The sequence below is a fragment of the Histomonas meleagridis genome (assembly GCF_020186115.1).
Source record: "Histomonas meleagridis strain 2922-C6/04-10x chromosome Unknown contig_137, whole genome shotgun sequence".
Taxonomy (NCBI): domain Eukaryota; phylum Parabasalia; order Tritrichomonadida; family Dientamoebidae; genus Histomonas; species Histomonas meleagridis.
This window is the reverse complement of record NW_027150768.1, coordinates 23611-41564: the sequence shown is the minus strand read 5'-3', so window position 1 is coordinate 41564 and position 17954 is coordinate 23611. Positions and strand designations below refer to the sequence as shown.

At 24.5% G+C, this 17954-nt stretch overlaps 4 protein-coding genes across 4 annotated transcripts; 2 read left to right on the top strand and 2 right to left on the bottom strand.

Moving 5' to 3' along the window:
* Window positions 1-2868: 2868 nt before the first annotated feature.
* Window positions 2869-3225, bottom strand: GO595_001349 (uncharacterized protein; the record flags this gene model as incomplete). The annotated part of the gene is made up of 1 exon (XM_067914138.1): window positions 2869-3225. One exon carries the CDS (start codon window positions 3223-3225, stop codon window positions 2869-2871), a length of 357 nt encoding a protein of 118 aa, XP_067778490.1.
* Window positions 3226-10905: 7680 nt separating this feature from the next.
* Window positions 10906-11526, bottom strand: GO595_001348 (uncharacterized protein; the record flags this gene model as incomplete). Its single annotated transcript, XM_067914137.1, has 1 exon — window positions 10906-11526. One exon carries the CDS (start codon window positions 11524-11526, stop codon window positions 10906-10908), a length of 621 nt encoding a protein of 206 aa, XP_067778489.1.
* A 597-nt stretch (window positions 11527-12123) lies between these two features.
* Window positions 12124-13506, top strand: GO595_001347 (uncharacterized protein; the record flags this gene model as incomplete). The annotated part of the gene is made up of 1 exon (XM_067914135.1): window positions 12124-13506. The coding sequence occupies one exon, from the start codon at window positions 12124-12126 to the stop codon at window positions 13504-13506; it is 1383 nt and encodes a 460-aa protein (XP_067778488.1).
* A 3721-nt stretch (window positions 13507-17227) lies between these two features.
* On the top strand, window positions 17228-17890 carry GO595_001346 (serine/arginine-rich splicing factor RS31-like; the record flags this gene model as incomplete). The annotated part of the gene is made up of 1 exon (XM_067914134.1): window positions 17228-17890. The coding sequence occupies one exon, from the start codon at window positions 17228-17230 to the stop codon at window positions 17888-17890; it is 663 nt and encodes a 220-aa protein (XP_067778487.1).
* Window positions 17891-17954: the final 64 nt, after the last annotated feature.

Genomic DNA, 17954 nt, shown 5'->3' with positions numbered 1-17954 from the left:
TGTTGTAAAAATATTCAATAAAGTAGCATCAAAGTCTTTATCTTCAATATCTTTTCTTCTAAATGGAATATGAATTGAATTATAATTATAAAGTGTTTGATCATGTTCTAACATAATTAAAAACTTGTCTTTATCTATTATTGTTGATTTACATAGTGGCATAAAATTATCTGCATGAATAATACAAGCTATCGTTTCTCCTTTCGGAAGTTGTTCTTTGGTTTCAAAGACTAAAATTCCATATTGTTCTGATTCGTGCATATTAACCTCAACTTTAACTTTTTCACCTGTCCATTTCTTACTACAATTATAAACACGTGAAACAATACCTCTTTCATTTTCTCCCATTTGTTTACCAAAATCAATTTCAATATTAGAAATCTTTCTTCTTACATTAAGTCCAATTTCAAAATTTTTATCATTAATTGTATAAACAAATTTCTCTTCTTTTTCTAATTCTGATTGAGAAATCCTATAAGAAGCTTTTAATGTATTAGATGTTATTTCCACAACAAATACACCATTAGCACCTGGGAATTGTATAAAATTGTCCATTAAAAATTTAAAATCTTTTGAAGTATAAATTTGATTTGTAACTAAACTCATATCCATTTGTTCAATGTCTTGACATTTCCCATCAATACAAAGTGAAAATTTCATATTAATATCAAGATTTTGTGGCGTTTTTTGTTTAATTGATTCTAATTTAATAATCATTTGACTTTTAGTTGTAAATGCACCTTTTTCATAATTTATTTCATCGTAATAATCATAATCAAGTAATGATGCTGAATATTCTTTACCTAAAACATCATGAGAAATAAGACCAAATCGAGAAGATAAAGGTACACCACTTGGTTTAAAAACAATTTTGTTATTTTTGTTTCCCGCAAATTCTTTAAAAATTTCAACACTTTTAGCCTCTATCACCGTTATACTAATTGAAAATGTTCCAGATTTCTTTTCGCCAAAATCAGTTTCAAATATATTAGGCCCTAGTACGAGATTCATAGGTGATAACTTAATTGGATGTGTTTCTGTTTTTCCTTTTATTGTATAAAATCCTTCAAATAATAAATAAGGAATTTTTTTTACATTTGTGAATATCATTTTCCTATTATTTGTTGTCTTATCTGAGATTTTCTTAAAATCAATACTACATATAGGTGATGAATTTTCATCTATGGCAATCACTTTTAATGAGACTTCAAAATTTGTGAGTTTTATAAGATAAGGGTTTACAATATATGCATTGCCTTTTTGGGTACTTTGAAGGGCTTTTTGACCTTCTTGAGATTTCTCTGATGAAAATAAGCAAAACTTTGGAACAGAAACTAATGAATAAGGATAAGTTAGATTAAGATATGGAAGAATATTATATCCAAATAATTTTAATGGTGTAACTTTAAAGAAAGGAATAACTTTGAATTCAATAGTACCATATACATATGGACAAACGCATTTTTGTACATTTGCACCAAAAGAAAATAATGTATCAACTTCTACACCAACTGTAATAAATGATTCAATAGGACCAAAAATGAATTTAGCCTCAAATGCAAAATCAATTAAAGCATTGAATCTAATTCCAAGAACATCTTTAAATTCAAATGTTTCTTTTGGTAAAATGGATGAATAAGAAGAAGGATCAATCTTTATACTTTGAGCTATGTTTTTATGTCCTGACCCAGAAAAATAACCACTTTTAGAAAAAAGCACTTCAAAGCAACGAATAAACACAACTTCTTTTGGTATATTAACAAGAAGCTTTAAAATATCTGGTTTCATTATTAAACGAATATTTACTGAAACTTCCATTCCCAAAAATTTAGCAGTAAATTCATAAATTGCAAATGAAATTGGTTCTTTGAATTTATCTGGTATTGTTGGCAAATCAATTTCTTGTTTTAGTTTAAATCCAATACCTGTTTTCAAGGAAAAATCAAATATATAATTCAATTTAGCACTAAAAGGGAATTTATATTGAAGAAAACAGCTTGCTTTTGATTTACCTCTTGCACCTAAATATAATGTAAACATATCAGAATAATTTAAATATTCAGAAGGCCTATCATTTTTCATATCCCATGAAAAATCTATTACACCATCACAAATATGTGGAAAATATTTAAGAAATAGATCACATAGACCCTTCAAATCTGAAGGAGATCCTGTTTTCATTTTTAAATTAGTCATTACTTCAAGTGGATTATTAATAATAGAGGTATTAAAAAATTTACCTCCTTTATAACTTTCATACACGTTATTTACTTGCAATATTCTTTTGCCTTTCAAAAATATATGATTTGGTTTTATCATTTCTCCATTAAGAACATAGAGCATATCTTTTTTTGAACTAATTGCATATCCATTAACGCCATATGTACCCGGACTATGAGCTTCAGTCGTTAGATAGAATGAAACAGGTCCCAATTTATGAAAACCTTCATGTTCAATTTCTTCATTCTGTTGAACTTCTGGATTTGAAACTTTGCTTTGTAATGCTTTTTTATAAAGTTGTTTCATTTCATTAGTAATAAAGAATGATTCTTGAAATAGCACATATATAAAGATAGTTAGCATATCAGAATATTGAACCTATACAGTAAAAAAAGTATTGTTTAAATTTTTATAAGCTTATAAAAAAAAAATTAAAAATAAATAAATACAATGGGTTAAATTTATATGTTTCTTGAAAATATAACAATAAAATCAGATTAATTAATTCTCAATTTTTTAAACCTTGAAGATATTATAAATATAAACCTTAAAAGAGATGCAAATTAATTACTTATGTACTTGAACTTAGTTTCGATGCTTTGTGAAAGAACAAATAAATAAATGTTTCATTTTATTTTTTTAAGTTACCTAAATTTTTTCAAATGTTGGAGGCTCAGATGTTGTTGTATATCCATTTACACTAACTGTAATCTTATCTCCTGATGTTGAAATGATTATAGGTGAGAATGAATTAATTGTATAATCGACATTAACAACTTCACACTGACCAACCCTTAATGGAGCTATCGCAATTTTCTCTCCTTCCTTGCCTTCTTCATTTATTTGTGAAATATATACAACAACTCTTCCTTCTTTTGGCATATCATCAGTTACATTAATTGAAACACTTGTAATACACCATAGTGAGTCAGTTATTGTTACTTTAATTCTTTCATCTGGTTTTACAATGCATGTTGCAAATGAAGGGATCGAGATGTCAGCCATTTGAAATAGGGGCACCCCGAACGATAGCTTTTCACACAAATTAAAATAAGTAAACAACACAAAAAATCATTTCAAGTGTTTATTTGCCACTTTTTAATGATCAGGCATTGATTGAATTTTGTCAATCAACATGCGAACAATATCATATTGCCTTTTTTCTGCTGCAATGGCAAATGCATCTTTATGATATTTCAATAATTTCCAAAATTTGTTTTGAAATATCAAATTATTAACATAAATCTTAAACAAAACAAATAAATATTCTTTCCAAAGATATCAATTCCTTCTTGTTCAAGAAGTATTTTAACTATTTCTAATTTACCATTTGAAGATGCTTTTATAAGAGCTGATTGAAAAAAATCGAATATTTTCCGAATATTATTTTCAGATATTAAATTAATTAAATTAATATTCAATAAAATAAATAAATATCTTTCGCATTAATATCGATACCATTTTGTTGAAGAAGGATTTTAACTATTTCTATATGACCATTTTCAGCAGCACACATAAGTGCTGTTTCAAATATTTATAATAATTTCCAATTATTATTACGAAATATTATACAAAACCTAAAAACATTTTTAATATTGACATCAAATCCTTTTTGTTTAATAAGCATTTCAACTTTATCTATTTCACCATTTTTAGAAGCATTCATAAGTTCTATTCTTTGCCGTACATTATTATTAAGTAATTCGATGATTTCTTTATATTGTTTTTTACATGCAATAAAAAATGGAGTTTGAAACAGTTTAAATCATTTCCAAATGTTACATAAAAATATTAAAAAATTAAAACAAATTTTAAATATAACAAATTATCATCTTGAGCATTAACATCAATTTCTTTTTGTTCTAAAAGTAATTTCACCATTTCGATGTAATTATTTTCAACAGCTATATGAAGTGCTGTACCAAATCAATATAATAAATATTAAAATTTTGAAATAAGTATTCAAATATTACAAAAATATTCAAATCATTATAACAAAAATTAAATTAATGGAACAAAAATTAAAACATTTAAACAAATATCAAAATCAATAAATAATCTTTAGAAGATTAAAACAAATTTCAAATGAATAAAACAAATTTTAAAACGATAAAACAAACCCAAAATTCTCAAAACAAATATCAAACTAATAAAACAAATTTTAAATTCTTTAAACGAATATCAAATTACAGAAACAAATTTTAAATCATTAAAACGAATATCAAAATACATAAATAAATTTGTAATTAATAAAATATATTTCAAATTACAAAAACAAATTCTAAATTAATGAAATAAATATAAAATTATTAAAGCAAATGTTAAATGTTTTAAATAAATTCGAAATTTTTTAAGTAAATTTTAAATCATTAAAACAAATCCAAAGTCAATAAAACAAATTTCAAATTATTATAACAAAAATATTTTCCATTTATATCAAGTTTTTTTGAATCTAAAAGTATTTTTACCATTTCGATATTATTATTCTTTACTGCTAAATGAAGTGCTGTATAAAACTATTGAAATAAATATTAAAACATTGAAATAAATCCAAAATTATTCTAATAAATACTGAAAGAATAAGTCAAACTTCAAATAATTACAATAAATTTCAAATATTTAAAATAAATAAAAAGTTAAGAAGATACATATCAAATTATATAAATAAATTTTAAATACTTAAAACAAATAGTAAATTATTAAAACAAATCCAAAATCCTCAAAACAAATATCAAAATATTAAAACAATCCCCAAAACATTAATATGAATATAAAACAATTTAAACAAATTTCAAATTATCAAAACAAATTTTAAAACAATATAATAAACTGAAAATTGTTGAAACAAACTAAAAACAACTAAAATAAATTCTAAAACATTAAAACAAACATAAAACCATTAAAACAAACGTTAAATTAATAAAGCAATCTTTAAAACAGTATAATAAACATCAAATTATGAAAATAATTTTTAAAATATCAAAAGAAATCTCAAATAAATAAAGCAAACATAAAATTTTTAAATTATATTACATACAAGTAAAACAAACATATCTTGCATTAAGATTAATTCCTTTATGTGCTAAAAGTAATTTAAACACTTCGATGTTATTATTATTGATTGCTAAATGAAGAGCAGTTCCAAATTAATAAAATAAACATCGAAATATTAATATAAATTTTAAATTATAAAGTAGAACCACAAATATTTTAATGAAACATAAAATCATTATTATAAATATTAAATTATGAAATCGAATACAAAATTATTATAACAAATTGTAAATTATTTAAACAAATTTTAGATCCTTATAACAAACATAAAATTAATAAAATAAATATAAAATTAATAAAACGAATATCAAATTACTTAAACAAATCTCAAAACATAAAAATAAACATGAAATTGTGAAAAAGAACTTTAATATATTAAAAGAAACACAAAAATATATAAACAAATTTCAAATTACAAAACCAAACTTCGAAAATATTAAATTAATTTCAAATTATTAAAACAAAAGTAAATTCATTTAAATAAACATTAAATCATTATATCAAATATGAAATTATAAAATCAAATATCAAATTATTAAAACATATTTCATATAACTAAAACAAACTTTAATTTATTAGAACAAACTTCAAATTATTTATATAAATTATCTCTTGTTAAAACAAACACACTTTGCATAAACATCAATTCCTTCATGTTCTAAAAGTAATTTAAACATTTCGATGTTATTATTATTGATTGCTATATGAAGTGCTGTACCAAATCAACAAAATAAATTACAAATTATTAATATAAATACCAAATTATAAAGTAAAACTTTAAATACTTAAAATAAATATAAAATTATTAAAATAAATGCTAAAAGATTCGAACAAACTTTAAAACATTATAATAAATACTAAAACATTAAAACAAATTCTAAATTATTACAACAAATATCAAATTACCGAAGTAAACTTCAAATCATTAAAGGAAATATCAAATAACCACAACAAACTTCAAATTACCAAAATAAATTTCAAATAATAAAAATAAACCCAAAATCTTTTAAGTAAATCCAAAGTCTTTAAAATAAACATCAAAACATTATAATAAATTTCAAAACATAAAAACAAGTATCAAATTTTAAGAACAAATATCAAATCTTAAAAACTAATTTCAAATTATTAAAATATATTAGAAAATATAAAAACATATCCAAAATTAACAAAACATATTTCATGTTGTTAAAACAAATATCAAATTGCTATTATAAACATCAAATTGTTATTACAAACATCAAATTATATATGTAAATTATAAATTTTTGCAACAAATCCAAAGTAATTATAATAAATATCAAATCATTCAAATCAACATCAAATTATCCAAACAAACTCCAAATTACTTAAAAAATCTATAAAATATTAAAACAAATTTTGAAATGTTAAAACAAATTTTGAAATATTAAAACAAATTCTGAAATATTATAACAAATATCAAATTTTTGAAACAAATTGCAAATTTTTGTATTAAATATCACGTCATGGAAACAAACATATGCACCATTAACATCAATTCCTTTATCTAAAAGTAATTTCACCATTTCAATGTTATTATTTTTAACAGCCAAATGAAGAGCAGTTTCAAGATTATGACTATATTTAAATCATTTAAACGAATATTAAAACATTAAAACGAATGATAAAACATTAAAACAAACATTAAAACAATCAAACAAACACTAAAACATTAAAACAAACACTAAAATATTAAAACAAATATTAAAACAACAAAACAAACAGTTTTTACATTAATATCAATTGTACTTTTATCCAAAAGTAATTTAAGTAATTCCATATTATTATTTTCGACTGCCAAATGGAGTGCTGCTTTAAATCATTAAAATAAATTCCAAATACTTAACGCAAGCATTTTTAAATTATTAAAATAAACATTCAATGCATTAACATCAATACCAGAAATAGTAAGAACGTATTTAATAAGTTCCATATTTCCAGATTCTGCTGCAAATGCCAAAATATTTTTCGGAATTTGACAATGTTGGAACAAATTTCTAATAAGATATAAGTTACCATCTTGCGCGACATCATTAATAGAAGAGTCATTAACATTCATGACTTCTTTTTCTAGTAATGAAAGAATTTCATAATTTCCATTTTTTATGCAAAAAACTCCCAAATCATTAATATCTGGTGTCTTTTTATTATTACGATAAAAATTGAACATATTCATATAATTTTGGAAGTTTTGTGTATTTGATTTGTTTTGTTGGCTATTTTCATCTGATTTTTCTAATTTATTTTCATAAACATATTTAAAGATATCATTTCGATGAAACATAATTGCAGCTTCATATGCTCCTTCAAATGAAGAATGATTTTGTTCACATAAATGAATAATTTCTTCATTTCCACCTGCAACTGCATATTTACCTGTGTTTTCTACACTTGAACCATTCATAAGTAAATATTTAAAACATTTAATTGATCCAAAAAATGCTGCATAATCAATTAATGTAACATTTATTTGATTAATAAATGAACATCTTTCATACATTGATGGCTCAATTATTTGATTAAAGTTAAATTTTGGTTGTGATGATGTTTCTTGAAATTTTTCTATTTCATCATTTCGAATCATTTTCGCAATTTCATTAGGATTATGTCCTTCTTCAATATATTTCTTATGAAGTTCGAAATTATTCTTCGAAAGTTCTGGAGAAATCGCTAATGTAATATTGGATTGAATTAGCGTTTTCTTAAATCGATAATATGGTTTTGAGAACGGAAATTGAGGTGGTCCATTCAATTGATTACTCTGATTTGTCTGAGTGAATTTTTTGGGATTTAGATGTGCAAAATATGGTGATTGAATATCATTAGTAATGCTTTTATCAAGTAAATTTTTTTCGATCATTTTTTCAATTAAATAATATGATTCTTGATATTTGTTTTTAGATGCATAATTAATAAAACATGTAATGACATCAGGAATACTTTTATCAGTTTCATTTTTTTGGATGTTTTTTAAGTAATTTAAATATATTTCAAATGATTTGTTTTGCGTTAAAATGGCATAATAAACCAATCTACTTATTAGAATGTTAAATGAAAGTGGGAAATTTGGATCAAACAATATCATCGTTTGGTGAGCTGACGATTCAATATTTTCTTCGGATAAGTTGAATATGATGTGTTCTGACGTAATAAGTAATTCCATTGAGATTGATTGATAAATATGATCTTCATTTTCGATTTTAATAGGCTCCTCTGGAGTAGCTGAGCTTTGAAAATTCATTGCGTAGAAGCTGTTCATAGAAAATGTTTTCCATCGTTTTTTTTGACTAGTTTACAGAGGTGCCACGGCAGAATGTCAAAACCGTAAAATAATCTTAAAAAGCAAAAAAATAGGGCAATTGTATGCAACGCATTCCTAATAATGCTGATACAAATGAATGGGAAAAACTCCAATTAATTCAATATATAATTTTCGGTTTAGTTCATGATAATGTTTCTCAATCAGTGCAATCAATCATTGATATATTCGATTCAAATTACTCATACTCTTTTAATCAAATTATTGGTCAAATGATTCTCTTATTGTTTGCTATTAAAAAGTGTGATGCGGACATATGTATAGATTTTGTAAAGAAAATTGACGAATATGAAAAAAAACATTCATTGTAAATCAAAGATTTTGGATGTATTTATACATTTGCTTAATAAGAATTTTAAATTTTTTAGTGAATCATATTATTTTTTAGACTGTATGATAGAGCAAAAAATAATTGATCAAAAAATTATTAAAAAAAAAAAGAATCACTTTATTTTATGCATTATTACACGGAAGATGAAGAATTAAATAAATTGTTTGATTCGTGTGATGAAAAATTTATTGATGATTTAGACATAAGTAATCTTAAAAAGAATGATTGGGAACTTCATAAGAAGTTAATTAAAGAAGGACATGATCCTAATGAAATTATGAAAATAATTCGAAATGATGAAATAGAAAAATTTCAAGAAATATCATCACAAAGTGATTTTGACTTTAATCAAAAAATTGTTCCATCAATGTATGAAAGATGTTCATTTATTAATCAAAGAAATGTTACATTAATTGATTATGCAGCATTTTTTGGATCAATTAAATGTTTTAAATATTTACTTATGAATGATGCAGATGTAATTAATACAGGTAAATATGCAGTTGCAGGTGGAAATGAAGAAATTATTCATTTATGTGAACAAAATCATTCTTCATTTGAAGGAGCATATGAAGTTGCAATTATGTTTCATCGAAATGATATCTTTATGAAAATAAATTTAATGAAATCGATTTGAATCACTTAGGAAAGAAATGTATTTCTTTTTGTAATTATGAAATTTTATCATTTTTACTCAAAGAAGGAATGAAAATTAATGATTCTATTATAAATATATCAGCGAAAAAAGGAAACATATTTCTTACAAAATGTTTGATTAAAGAAAATCCTATCCCAAAAGATATTTTAGTTTCTTCAGCGAGATCAGGAAATATAGAACATGTTCAATATATATTAAAGCAAGAAGGAATTGATATTAATGCAAAAGATATTTATGTGTTTTATTTGAGATTTATTTTAATAATTTTTGATTTCAAAATAATATTCGAAAATTATTTAAATTATTTAGAACGGCACTTATTGAAGCATCTTATAATGGTCATACAGAAATAGTCAAATTACTTCATGAACAAAAAGGAATTGATATTAATGCTAAAGATATTTAATTGTTTTATTTTGGATTTATTTTAATAATTTGGAAATTCAAAATAATATTTGGAAATTATTTAAATTATTTGATATAGCACTTATGGAAGCGAGGAAAAGTAATATAGTTAAATTACTTCTTGAACAAAAAGGAATTGATATTAATGCTAAAGATATTTAATTGTTTTATTTTGGATTTATTTTAATAATTTGGAAATTCAAAATAATATTTGGAAATTATTTAAATTATTTTATACAGCACTTATGGAAGCGAGGAAAAGTAATATAGTTAAATTACTTCTTGAACAAAAAGGAATTGATGTTAATGGTAGAAATATTTGTTTGTTTTATTTAATATTTATTTGTTATGTTTATTATTTATTTGTTTTATTTAAAATTTATTTTAATAATTTGATATTATAAAATAATAATTGGAAATTATTTAAATTATTTCAAACAGCGCTTATTTTGGCATCTAAAGAAGGTTTTACGGAAATAGTTAAATTACTTCTTGAACAAAAAGGAATTGAAATTAATGCTAATTGTATGCTTGATAAAATATTCGAGGAAAATAAAGATAAACTAATTCCATAATCATAAATTTTTTTAAATTTGTGTATTCACATAACATAATAAGCTCAAATTAATTTTTACTAATATAATTTGAACACTTGATAAAAAATCCGATAAAAATAGAAGATTAATGAACATAACAATATATTATTCCAATTTTATTTAATGGTATATCAAATTTTAAAATGCGATTATTGAATATTTTGTAATTAATCAATATTGTTATATGAAACACAAACATGTTGGATTAATGTTGAATTATTTAAATTGAAGAATTATTATACTCTATTAAAAAAGAAAAAATAAAAAATGAAAAATTATTTCTTAAAACAATTTGTTTTACAAATTACATTTTCGTATATTCGTTCCTCAAAGCTAACATTCTTTTTTCAAGTCTTGCCAAGTATTCAGGCACTCTTGTTAATTGCGGGTCATGAACCAATGCCATATTATTATGCCATAATTGAATTCTTGATTGCATATCTACTGACTCCAATGCGTGTATGATTAATATATCCAAATACGGAGGCTTGCTAGGAAATGATACACTCTGTACGATAATCGTTGCAAGATTAATTTTTTGTCTCATTGAAACAACACTTAACAACGTATGTAGAATCTTCCATTGATATGGATTCATAATCATATCATTAAAAATGGGTGAAAGTTTGTTGAAAATCGATTCGCGACGTTTTTGTGGGCCGCGGATCAAAAGTGACGAAATAACCTCCGATAGATCTTGAGCGTGAATCAAATCAAAAAGCTTCGACTCGATGTCGTCAACGAATTGTTCTATTGTTGATTCTTCCCCATATTCGATAAGGGTACGGGCTACTAATGTAGCTTGTGGACGAGGAAGATATAATTGCAGATTACAAAGATTTGAATAAAGATTTGGATAGCTTGTGGATATAAGCTGAATAAGTGCTGAAATAAGACCAAAAAGCTCAGGGTCATCAACTCGCATGAATTGATCAAAACATAACTGGGAAAATGGAACTATCTGATTTTGTGGAATGTCTGATATTATTGTATGATAAAGCTCAAAGCCTACTGGATCTAATAAGATTTGATTAAAGTAGTGGAACAGGGCATTAGACCATTCATTTGATCTGAATAGAAGCTTATGATGAATATTCGAAATAAAAACAATGCCCCCATGAAATTGAACTAATGAATCCATAATACCAATAATTTCTGTAATTAACCATGATTGATTTTTTTGACCTGTAAATAATGAAAGAATTTTATTTCTACCAGAAGAATAATGTACTTGTGCCTCAATTTGATTTCGAAACTGTTCAAGGGTTTCAAATCCATATTCAGAATCATATTTGTTTCGGTCATAATTATTTTGATAATATTGGTTATCTCGATAATTGGGATTATAATTTTGTTTTCCCCTAAATTGTTGAGGCCTTCTATTTTGTTGATTATATCTATTTTGATAAGGTTGTTGATTTCCCGGGGTTTGTCGCATCTTGTGTCAAGGAACCGTTTATTCAGTACGATTGAAGTAAACGGTTTCCGCTTAAACCAAAATTTGGTTTTTATCTTTTACAGAATGATTAGAGAAAATCCAAACAAGACAAATGAAACAAAAAATTATATTAGAATTTTATCATTTATTGTTGGTATATTTTCTGTTTTACTTTTATATATTGACAAAGGTCCAATCATCCCACCATTTTCCAAAAAAATCAATTCCATTGATTGTCGCTATCTTCATTTTAAATCAATCAATGATGGGAGTGGGAAAATTGATTTAAATTTTGAAACTCCTCCATCTCTCGAATTTCCACCAGATTATCTCCCACATTTTATTTCAATAGAAATACAAGCTGGGCCCGTAAACATTACTTACAGCGGTGATTTCTTTCAAAATGTCACACGTGATTCTGTATCATTAAATTTTAGCATAGTTCATTCCTTTGCAGGACAATCTAATATCACATCCAAATGCCTTGGCGGCAATCCTCATACATTGCATGCAAATCTTTCCGATATTAAATTCCACCATAAGCAACATAGTACCAGCAATAATCCCGGAACGGATATTTCCAAGCTTACTAATGTATGTATTGAAAATGGCAAGTTCCTATACTTCACCGATGTTATTGGGAATCATTCAGGGATTCAATTTAATGGTGAACTTCTCAAATTTCAAATGCTTAATTTAGAGATCAATTCTTATTTATCCAACAAAAAAGTAGATTTGATTCCAGAAACCCATTTCCTCGTTGCTAATCCATCACGCGCTGCATGGGAGCAAATTCTTTTCACCTTTATTCCACTTGCGAAAAGTTATTCATTTAATAATATTCCGCCAAAAGATGCGAACACTGTCTTCAGACAATCTGTTTCGGATGATGTTTTAGAGTTAATTACTGATGAGTCACCAATAAAACTTGATGACATCATGTGCTTTAGTTCACTTGTTGTTACGTCGACTCGTTCGCAAATAACAGAACCAAAACAACTGATAAATGCGTTAAAAACTTTGTCAGAAGATATAAAGCTCATTCCGAAATTCGACAAAAATTATAAAAAGAAAATCGTTATATCGGAAAATATTTATTCAATTTTATATGAAACTTTACAAGAAAAATTTCCAGATGTAATAATATCACAGATAGAAAGCGTTGATTCAGTAGAGAAAATAAGAGACGAAATAAGTGATGCAAAAGTTTTAATAGGTGATCATATAAGTAGCTTATTACATATGATATGGATGAAGCCTGTGAACTCATCAGTAATCGATGTGTCACATCCAGATTTATTATGTAATAAGTGGTTCGAAGAATTTGCAAATAACATATCAATTAATTATTTTAAAAATGGCAACGAAAAGTGTAGGTGCGGAGAATTTACGTGCTACCCAAAGGTCCCGCAGGAACCAATGTTCAATCTGAGTTGGATTATCGAGAAACTTGAAAATATTTTGTAGAAATTTAACTAACGGTCTTTCACTAACGGTCGCTTTATTGATGTAATTTTGTTATGTAAATGTTTAATAGATATAAATTTTTTTAATTTGTTAATTGAAAGTCTTTTATCTTATAGTATAATCATCAGTATTTTATTTATAATATATTTAAATTACTTTTGATTCATAGAAGGAATCGATATTAATACTAAAATATCTGTAATATTGAAATTTATTTGTGATCTTTTTTTTAAATAACCATGATTGATACTGTTAAAATAAGGGTTAGTAAGCATAATGTCTCTCGATGATTTGAACAAATTAAAGGGCGCTTCAGAAAATGTAAACAACACAAAAATTGGCGCCAAATATTTCGTGATTATAAAAATAAACGGTTACTGTTGCTATCGTTAACGGGTACCCAAGTGTCATTTTTCCATAAGCCGGAAAATTTTTTTGTGGGCTTAAGGACAAGCTATAAATGAATGAAAATAATATTTTAAGAAATTGAGAAAACATCAAAAAAAAATTATTAAACAACAATTTCCATGTTCATTTAAACATGTTGTTTGTTAGATAATTCCTTCATATTTTAAAGCATGAAAACAAAATACTGGAATAGTTTTTGAATTTTTCAAACAATTTCAAATTCTTTTGCAAGTTAATTGAAGAACAACCTATTAAAAATAAAAATTCGTTACATTTTATTCATTATAAAGCATTAGATGAAATATATCAAATGAATTCATCTATATCTTTATTCCTGGAACATATCACTGATAATTATGAGAAATTATCATTGAATGATTGGGAACTCATAAGCAATAATATATTAAAGAAGGAGTTAATCCATGTGGTGAAATAGCTATTAAATGGGTATGATGACATCCAAAAAATACAAAAAATATTATCACAAAATGAATTCGATTTTGATCATCACTTCATGCAAGAAAAAAATTATTAATCAATGTAACATTTCATTGATTATACAGCATTTTTTGGTTCAGTTAAATGTAAAATATTTACTTATGAATAAAGCAAATTCTTATTTATATAATTTTATATTTCAAAACAATATGTAATGCTTCCTTAAAATATTGTTAATAGCACTGTGATTGCATCTAAAATGCAAATATAATTAGAGAAGTGTAAGCAAAACATTTCACAATATAATTTTAGTTAAACTAAATAATATTAATAAAAATTTAAAACTTACTGTAAGCTCAAAATCAAGTGTTTTAATTAAAACTATTTGTCTAATTTTGGATAAATTATTTTTTGATTCAGAAAAAGTGATCAATATTCACAAGATTCAATACTAAGTTATTGATTAGTTTATTCTGTCAAAATGCATCAAAAGCAAACAACAACAACAAATCAGAAATCTCAAAACGAATGGGAAACATTTACAACGCTCAAAAATATAATCTTTGGTTTGAATATAGATAATTTTGCTCAATCATCAAATTTTATTCTCAGCAAGTTTTGTAAAGAATATCCAATATCTTAAAATACCATTATAAGCCGAATGATATATACATCTCTTCTGATTAATAATAATAATTTTGATATATATTTGAGGTTATTCCAAGAAATTGAAAAATGTGAAGAAAATAATAAAATCAACTCAAAAATAATAAATTTATTTTCTCAATTTCTTCTTAAAGAAAACACTCAAGAATCATTTTATTTTCTTAATTACATGATTAAGTATAATTTACTTGAATCAAAAATCATTCAAAATATACATAAACCATTTTTTGTTCATATTAATCAAGATAAACCAGATAAATATAAATATTTATTTAATCAAGAAAATATTTCTTATGAAGAACTTTCATAGAATGATTTTGCACTTCATAAGCAATTAATTAAAGAAGGAGTTAATCCAAAAGAAATTGCGAAAATAATTCGTAATGATGAAATAGAAAAATTTCAAGAAATATCATCACAAAGTGATTTTGACTTTAATCAAAAAATTGTTCCATCAATGTATGAAAGATGTTCATTTATTAATCAAAGAAATGTTACATTAATTGATTATGCAGCATTTTTTGGATCAATTAAATGTTTTAAATATTTACTTATGAATGGTTCAAGTGTAGAAAACACAGGTAAATATGCAGTTGCAGGTGGAAATGAGGAAATCATTCATTTATGTGAACAAAATCATTCATCTTTTGAAGGAGCATATGAAGCTGCAATCATGTTTCATCGAAATGATATCTTTAAATATCTTTATGAAAATAAAATTGAAGATATTAATAAATTAAAAAAATTAGGAGAAAAATGCGTTTCATATTTTAATTATGAAATTTTTACATATTTAGAAAATGAAGGAATGAAAATTAATGAAAATATCATTAATGAAGCAGCAAAAATCGGAAATATTTTTCTTGTAAAATATTTCCTTAAAAATAATCAACTTCCAGAAAATATTTTAGTTTTTGCTTCATTTTCAGGAAATATTGAACTTGTTGCATACATTTTAAAGCAAAAAAGAATTGATATTAATGCCGAAGATATTTCTTTATTTTACATAAAATTTTTATTAACAATTTTATATTTCAAAATAATATTTGGAAATTATTTAAATTATTTGAAACAGCACTTATAACAGCATCTAAAAATGGCTATACAGAAATAGTTAAATTACTTCTTGAACAAGAAGGAATTGATGTTAATGCTAAAGATATTTATTTGTTTTATTTAAAATTTATTATAATAATTTTGGATTTCAAAATAATATTTGGAAATTAGTTATATCATTTAATACAGCACTTATTTTTGCATCTTTAAGTGGTCATACAGAAATAGTTGAATTACTTCTTGAACAAGAAGGAATTGATGTTAATGCTAAAGATATTTATTTGTTTTATTTAAAATTTATTATAATAATTTGGGATTTCAAAATAATATTTGGAAATTGTTTGAATAATTTAATACAGCACTTATGGAAGCATCTTTAAAAAATGATAAAACCATAGTTAAATTACTTCTTGAACATAAAGGGATTGACACAGGAGTTAGAAATTTTAATTTTTTCTATTTTCTTTTTTTTTGATAATTTCAAATATCAAAATAATATTTTGTCATTATTCAAAATATGTGAAACAGCACTTATAAAAGCATATTTCAAAGGTCACCACATGGAAATAGTTAAATTACTTCTTGAACACGATGGGATTGATATTGATAATGAAGATATTTATTTATCTTATTTGGAAATTCTTAAAAATATTTGTCACATCATTTATGAAAGCATCTTATTCTGGTAATAAAGAACTAGTAAAAATATTTCTTCATCAAAAAGGAATAGATTTAAATATTAAAGATTTTTAGTTATTTTATTTGATATATGTTTTGTTAATTTAGCATTTCATTATCAAATTTGGAATTTGTTATGATTATTTAATACATTTTTTAAGGGCGGATACACAGAAATAATTAAAAAACTACTTGAACAAAAAGGAATCGATAAAAATAATAACTACATATTACTATATATAAAGTGGATTATTATTTGTATAATAATAATAATAATAATTCTCTATATTAAGCTAGATTAAATCAATTAATTTTATATATATAGATTCAAAAAAAATTATTTAAATTTTCAATGAATGAGTTTTATTATTGCAATCCTAAATGTTGCAAAGGTTTCGAATTGTGTTATTTGAATAAATTTTAAGGAAAATTAATATTTTAGAAATTCGTGCAAACAAAGTTACTCAATTTCAAAATGGCGGAACAAAATCATCAAGATCAACCAGAACAATCGCCATCTGAATGCCCACAAGATAAAAGTGAAATATTGGCTTATGATGACACTCATTGTCGTTTTTTGTCAGCAATTTTTGGACCAATCACTGCAACAAAGGAAGAATATGAAGCATTATTTCAAAAAATGGGATTTGGTGATTACACAGATATAAATATTCGTGATAAATATGGGTTCGTCCGTTTTGCGTCACAAGCAAAAGTTGATTTATTTATTGAAAGTATTAATGGTTATGTTTTTAATGGACAAAAGATGCGGTCAAGTAGATCGCGACCACAGCCTCCAACTGGAAAAACATTGCATTTATCTGGCTTTAATCCAAATCTCTTATCAGAAAGAAGTATTTACAATGAGTTATCTCCGTATGGGTTCATACGTAGAATCACTGGTAAAAGAGATTTTGCTTTTGTTGAGTTTGATACACATGAAGATGCTTTAAATGTAATGAATACATTTAAGAAAAAGCATTATGAATGGGAAATAAGCGGTTGCTTTGTGAAAATGGCTTTTGCAAGGAATGAACACAGAATTGATACTCAAAATCTTTCGATTCCATTGTCTGCAATTCTCCCTGAAAACCATAAATTTTGGTACCACGTACAGAAAATACTAAGCGATCACTAGGAACATATAAATAAAGTTGTTATTTTTAGAACTAATGGATTTTTGGATTTGTTGAATTTGGCGA